Genomic DNA, 7,533 nt, shown 5'->3' with positions numbered 1-7,533 from the left:
TGAGATGTTTTGGAGAGTGTGGCGGCGACTGGTAGGTCAAGCAGTCGGCGGGTTGTGAAAACAGGGGTTGGAGTGGAGGAATTTAGGAGAGAATTTGGGTGGTGAGATTGGCCGACGGTGGAAGCTATGGGCGTAGACGGATGGAGAGGGAATTCGATGCAAGAAGAAATAAAAAGAAAAAGAAATAAGAGAACCGCGAACCTTGAATCCACCAAGATTGACGGTAATACTTTTGCCCCACTTGGCCTCTCTTCTCACAAACTCATTAAGAGATCATTCCAAGAGAGAAACTTAGAACTCACAAAGAGATCCATAAGCACAAATTGAAAATTTCATATCAATATCATCATCCTCAATTACAAGAAAAGTAGCCTATAGAATAGGCCACATGAAGAGAAAAGAAATAAAGACTAAAATGCCCTTCGGGCTACAACACTACATGACCACCCATAAGGGTAAAAAGGAAAAACAACAAAATAAAATAAAACACATAAATAAATAGACTCAAGATCGTAGCCGTTGATCTCCGATGTCCTCATCAGTTATGCTTGAATGCAATATAAACTATTCCATCTAGCCCTTTTTGTTGCATATGGAATGGTTTTATGACTTAAACCTTAGATTGTTTGATCACATAAAACGTCAGCCTTCTGATGACCTTGTTAGGAGAATAGATGTATTAGATCTAGTTTATGTTAAGAAACGTAGAGGTAGACCAAAAGATTTAGTTAGAAATTATTAAAAAATTACATTTTTTTATTAGATTTAAACGAGAATTGAATTATTCATTATGTTTATAGGATATTCAATGATTTTCTCGATGGGTTTTATATATACAGTCTAATCATCTTTATATCTTCATGAATTGTTAAATCTTCATGAAAGTTGTTGAACTTAATCTTCTAGTATTTTTTATATGCGAAATCATATATGAATAGTGTTATATATTGTTATGGAGACTATAGAATTTTATAGCTCAACTTCATTCCCCTTCAATCACCCTTTCGTTAATCCAACCAATATATAATATATATATATATATATATAGTCAAACTCATTTTCGACTAAAAAATTTAAGCTTATGGGTGATGCACAACCTGTATGCCACTATGCCCTTCTATAGCAACACTGAGGTGTAACAGAGGTGGACAATCTAGTTAAACATATTTCCTGCTAACATCTCTCATTACTTTTCTTCCAAGAAGATCGAGTATATAAGAGAAGTAGCTTGCCTAGATCATTACAAAAAAATATCTTATCATTTTAGTATGTTCATCATACTCATTGATATGGAAGTATATATAATTTAAATCATCAAAATGGATTATAGAGCTTATTAATATTTCATAGAAAATTTATATTTACTAGAAGTCTTTTTTTACAAACATATATATATATATATATATATATATATATATTATAATATATAATATATATATATAATCATTCTCACCACCCAAATTCTCTCCTAAATTCCTCCACCTCAAGCCCCTGTTTTCCCCAACCCGCCGACTGCCTTGGCCTACCCAATCGCCGGCCACCCCTCCCAAAACCACTATCTCCACCACGGCCCGTCCCCATCTCCACCCCCATGACGCCGGCCACCTCTCCCTCTCCTATGGAATTTGAAATTCAAAATTCTAAGCTCATAAATACTTTCCTAAAATAATCCTCCCAATTAGGAAGGTTTATTAATTTGAATTCAATCCAATATTTGAATTCAAATAATTCCCTCCCTAATAAATTTCAATTAGGAAACTTCCTCATTTAATGAAATCTGAATTAAAATTTCAGATTTGATTAAAACCTTTAGTAATTTCCGTGGCCCCCACATACTAAGCAATTAACTCCCCCTCCCCTCTCCCTACATGGCCGGCCACTTAATCTTTCCCCTCTCTCTCCAATTTTCATTAATTGCTCTCCATTAAGACTCTCTAATTATCTCCCATAATTCCTCACCTCCCATTAATCCTTTGATTTGAATTTGAATTCAAATTCAAATCCTTCCCTCCAATTTTATTAAATCTGAGAATTAATTTCAGATTTTGTTTGACTTTTCTCTCTCCCAAGTTAATCTCATTAATTCCCCTTCCAATTCTCAGCCTTAGCTGCCTCCTCCCAAACTCTTCTCATGTTTTCCTCCCTTCCCGTGAGATTTCTGCTGGCTGTCCCCATATTCCAGCCATATTGGGTTACTGTTATTCACTGCTGAAGGCCAGAGGTTGCTGTCCAAAGGCTCCCAACACCCTATCAAAGCTGTCCAAATTTCTGTCGAACATAGGGAGCTGCCGTCCAGATTTTCTGGTCATTGTTTGGAGGCTTTTCAAACTATTCCTTCTTGTCCCCTTGCTGTCCAGCAGAATTCCGAAGCCTAAGTTGCTGTCCAGCTGACCAAAGATCTCTGCTTACGGCCCAAAGAACCAGCCCAGTTTGCTGTCCAGATTCTTGGACAGGTGTCATATGCTATCCTAAGTATTGGAAACTTGAATGCTACTATCCATAAGCCTACGAGTTGCTGTCCAGAACTCCCAAGACCCAAAACCTGCTGTCCAAACTTCCGTGGGTGCTGTCCAGAGATTTTGGCTTGCAATCCAGAACATTTCAGCAAAGTATTAGGTTGTCCAGTGCACCAGAGAAGAGTCGGCTGCTTTCCAACAGCAATTAAGAGGTCTTTCTTGTCTTCCCATTAGGTAAACTCTCCCTCCAAATCTCTTATTTTCCTAGTCCACTTCTCTCTTATGGTTATTTTGGATCCATGAAGATCATGTTAATTATTCTCCGCTAAAAAACTTAGTAAGCTAGAGAGTGAATTGAGGGATCTTTGCATTGTGGCTAATCTTATTGTTAATCTAGGGATCTCTTGTTGAAAATCATCCATGTATGCAACATCAGATTAACGTGATTGTTTTATGATCTTAGCTTTTACGCGCGTGATTCGGCCTAAGCTTATTTTACCGCTCATAGTGCTTTCTTTTGTCGTTAGAGCATTCATTGTGAAGATATGATTATTATGGCTTCTAACATTAAGCATGCAAACTCCCTAAGTTAATCATCCTTGCAAGTACGTTTCACATCAATAACCCTCCTCACACCACCCGTATTTTTAGCAGGAGATTCATATAATGGATACAACCTTCTATGCCAAACACATTGGTTATGTCCAACATTACATACATATACCAAAGCTTCACATATATATATATTCATAAACAGTTTTGCTTTGTTTAGTTGTTGAAAAATATACAACTCTGATCTAAATTTAATGGAATTTTGATAAACAGCCCACGATGCCTTGCATATAAATATAAATAATTGTTTGAACCCCCAAAATAAGGTAAGCATTATCTTCATTAAAATCGACACCATCAGGAACTTTAGACAAAGATAAAATGTTGAAGAAGTTCTAAATCATATGCAAGAGGGAAAAGTTTTGAAGGGTTCATTGCAATTGAAATTAACATCTTGTTTCATCATTTACATCAGGAAAGAAATAACTTCGTTTACTAAATTCAATAAGATAGTAAAAATATCAACACTAGTATAGTTGAGCATACTTGATTAACAGTTTGTGTCTTGAGTCGACCAACAACAAGATGTTCTAAAATCATCTTTTTCTTTGTCATTTGCATCATCTTTTCTTCAATGGTCCCACGAGTGACAAGCCGGTATATCATTACCTAAAGAAACTAGTTTATAATGTTTATAATGATATTAATTACAGAATTTGATTGGTTAAGAATGAAGCTTAAGAGAGCAAGTAAAACCTTATTAGTTTGCCCCAAACGATGTGCTCTAGCCATTGCTTGCAAATCAGCATGAGGATTCCAATCACTGAAAATAATGGTCATATAGAGCTTAGGTTTTAACACCTTCATGAAAAAACACATGCATCATATATATCAAAGATTCCAATAAAATTAAAATCATATATATACCTATCATAAATAATAACAGTATCAGCCGTTGCAAGATTAATACCCAGTCCACCAGCTCTAGTAGAAAGAAGAAAACAAAATCTCGTTGAACTTTTAGCATTGAATCTGTCAATGCGTATCTGCCTTTCAGCTCCACCAATCCTTCCATCAATCCGTTCATAAATCCATTTCTTAAGTAAAGAACATTAAGTAACCATAGTTACAAAGGAACAAAAGAAAAAAAAAAACAATAGTTGGAAGTTCTATACAATCAAATTTTAGAACAAAAATACACGTCATATGAGTATAGACTCACCTTATAAGTCATGTAGTCCTCCAGCAAATCCAGCATATGCTGAAACTGTGAATATATAAGAACCCTGTGTCCCTGCTCTTTGAGCTTCGTCATCATTTTATCCAGTAATTGCATCTTCCCAGACGAATCCAAAAGTTGCCTAACAAAAGAAAAGGACAATTTTTCCACAGTGCCAGAGCAAATTGATGAACAATTAAAAGAAAATTCATTCTAATATATGAAATAACAAACTAGATCTGAATGGCTAACAGTAAAGAGTAGAACAACGTTTAAGGTTTCACCAAACTAGCAAATTAAAATTTTGACTTCTCTCCATGACCATATGATGAGGACCATCCGGCTCTGAAAAGTTTATCAGAGGAAGGACCAGAGATCTACGGCTGGGATCAAATTGCTCTATTTCTGAGCAATTATTTGTATTTGATTTATTATGTGTAATTTTCCATTTTTATCCTCACTTGAGGGGGTAGGTTTATGTGACCCCAAGGGGCACTTTTGTCATTTGATGTTTTATTGTATTTTCTCTATTTATAGGTCTCACCTCCCTAGGGAGGGATGATGATTATGATGAATGAAAATTTCTGCCCTTTATGTTTTGGTGTGTTTGAGAATTTTTGTGAGAGCGCATGTGAAGTTCCTAGGTGAGGGCAAAGCAAGACCCGTCAGCTGCAGGAAGTGTCCGGTCTCACGGTTTATCGATGCCTCCATTCCCCATCAAGCTCAACATCCTCACATCCAAGCCTAGCCGGATTATCACCCATAAATCTCCTTGGCCAATCCACCATAACCCCTTCCTCTCCTTGGCCAACCCATCCTCACATCCAAGCTTAACAAGGTGTAATCAGTCTCCAAGAAAAAAGTGATAGATGATGCCAGTCTTAAATTCATTTTTATCACCTATTTGCATAATTATTTTAGTCATTTAAGAAATATTTAATAACTTTAATAATTATTAGATCATCATAGCTAGAAACTTTTGACAAATAGATGGAGTGATAATAGATCTGCAGCTAATATGAAGCCTATTAAATATTTCCTAAGCCATCTCAAGTTTTTATGGAGTACAAAAGTTAATGATTGGAAGATAGAACATGTTAGCATATTGAAGGCACTTCAAATTTATTCACATCACTCAACACTCAGCAAGCTTCTCTCAAAATCAGGGAAAAGAAACTCAATCTGCAATAAAAGAAATACTTAACAAACCATAAACGGATGGGGATTGTCTTAACCTTTCTCATGCATACAATTCTTCAACATTGTAAAGTTTATAAAGAAAACTCTGATGGCCAACTTGATGTAGGCAAGGGGGGGTCAAATCAAATCCTAATATTTGATTTTTGACTTCTCTAGCTCATTAAAGTCAAGTGAAAAATTAGCTCATTATGAGCTGATTTTTAGTTCATTTATTGAACTAAAAATTAGCTCATTAATTTTTAATCTTAGCTTTTCTCCTTCCCCACCTTATTCTTCTCTTTTTTATGTAATTTAACTTGTTCTTTCATCTTCCTTTTGACTCTTAGGCTGCTGCAGTTTTCCTGCTGGTTTTCCTCCCACGGGTTGCTGCTGACCCTTTGGTTTTGCTGCCTTCTTTACTGCTATGGCCCCCCTTTTTACCGTGAAATGAACTTACCTGACCCGAGATTTGCCTCCTGGTTTCCTGTGCTTGGCAGCTGGAACCGTGGCTTTCTCCTTGTGGTTCGTTGTGTCGTTTGGAATTTCTGTACAAAAACCTAATGGCTTTTCAATTCCCCATTTATGTGTGGAATTGAAGAGGTTTTGGGGCTGTTTTGGGACAGATTTTTGGACAGAATTTGGACAGTTTTTTGGATTGATTTGGTGGCTGTTTGGGGAGAATTTCAGGATTTTTTTACTGTTTTCTGTGCAGTTTTCTACTGCAGTTTTTGGGTGTCTTTTAGCCTTCTTCTTGGTGTCTTTTAACCTTCCATATTCCCAAATATTTGGGCTGTTTGGCTGCCCTTTTTGTGCCTATAAATAGTGTTGTTTGTAGCTGTTTTAGAATGAGTTTATGTGAGTTATTTTTGGAATAGAAACCTGCGGGTTTGTTGTTTGGAAAAGCTTGCGAGCTTTGTCCAACTATCCTCCTTCCTTCCTTCTTTGAGAAAGCTTGCGAGCTTGTCTCCACTTCGTCTTGGCTTCTAACATTTTTCTTCTATCGGCAAGTTTACACCCCACCTGTATCCTTCTCCTCAAAACAATGGAATGAAGCATCATTAGGATTTGTTTTATGGTTCAAGTTGTTTCATGTTATCAAGTCGTCAAAGTTTGTAAGTGTCTTGTAAGTCTTTCATTTTATAATATTAAAGTTTGTTTTGTTTAATTTGTCTAGTATTTGTGATTTTTTGTAAGTTTTTTTTATCTTAGAAAGGTCCTTTTTTGTGATCAAAAATTTGGGCCCCTCTCCCAAATTTTTGATTGCATCACAACTTTAAGTGAAACTCTGATTTTATAGTACATGCTCATTAATATATACTTTATCGCTAAGCTAGCATATGTTGTTCAAAAGCTCTTACAAACTTAAGATAAATAGAAAATCAAGTACACGAGACTCCCGTGAACCAATCTGCTAAAAAATTTTCATTATAAAAAATAACTGTGCAAAAGACTCCAGCCAATTTTAGTAGTTTAATGGGCATGTCCTTCATCCAATGTTAAAATGAGAGGTGATTTTCACAATTAAAACTCATGACCATCAAGTTGGAACGGATGCAGAAAAATAATGCAAGATATACACCATAAAAAAAATATGATCCTAACTGAATGTAAAACTATGAACTTTAACAAACGTTGTCAGACATGAAAATAGAACCCGAATAGTGTCGGGTCAGTTTCGGGTTCGACCCGAACCCGACCCGTAACCCGAAATTGACAGGTCTACATACAGCCATATACAATTAAAAATATCAATTGAATTTTTAGGATCATAAGACCATATTCATCAACCAACAAAACATGGAGGATAACTTTCTTTCTCAAAAAAAAATCAGCAATATCATTTTTAAAAAGACCATGAAATATCTGAAAATGGTCTTAATTATAAATGCCTAAATAAAAATTCAATGAATCGCTACAGAGTTAATTGTATAACCTGAATTCCCAAAAACAAAAATTAAACAATTAAAAATCAATAATAGCGGTCTGAAGTATAATAAATGTTGAAGTAAAATACATGTTGAAACGTATGAATCATATGATTGAATGCTAATTATATTATTGATTAGTTAACTCCGCCTCTTAAATCACACAGAATATCCCATTATAAAGCATGGCTAAATTCAGTAG

At 35.5% G+C, this 7,533-nt stretch overlaps 1 protein-coding gene across 3 annotated transcripts in view; it reads right to left on the bottom strand.

Moving 5' to 3' along the window:
* LOC110102592 (CHD3-type chromatin-remodeling factor PICKLE) overlaps positions 1 to 7,533 on the bottom strand; it is a 97,784-nt gene that overhangs the window by 68,899 nt on the left and 21,352 nt on the right. For all 3 annotated transcript variants that reach the window (XM_020830978.2, XM_020830979.2, XM_020830980.2), the window contains exons 14-17: positions 4,231 to 4,369; positions 3,936 to 4,105; positions 3,765 to 3,831; positions 3,555 to 3,677 (exon numbers count right to left, since the gene is read on the bottom strand). In XM_020830978.2, the coding sequence (XP_020686637.1) occupies positions 3,555 to 3,677; positions 3,765 to 3,831; positions 3,936 to 4,105; positions 4,231 to 4,369 (499 nt within the window). The remainder of the gene's footprint in view (positions 1 to 3,554; positions 3,678 to 3,764; positions 3,832 to 3,935; positions 4,106 to 4,230; positions 4,370 to 7,533) is intronic.

This window comes from Dendrobium catenatum, unplaced genomic scaffold (assembly GCF_001605985.2).
Source record: "Dendrobium catenatum unplaced genomic scaffold, ASM160598v2 fragScaff_scaffold_637, whole genome shotgun sequence".
In the NCBI taxonomy this organism is placed as follows: domain Eukaryota; kingdom Viridiplantae; phylum Streptophyta; class Magnoliopsida; order Asparagales; family Orchidaceae; genus Dendrobium; species Dendrobium catenatum.
Note: the sequence above shows the minus strand (reverse complement) of the source record. Positions and strands in the feature narration are given on the sequence as shown.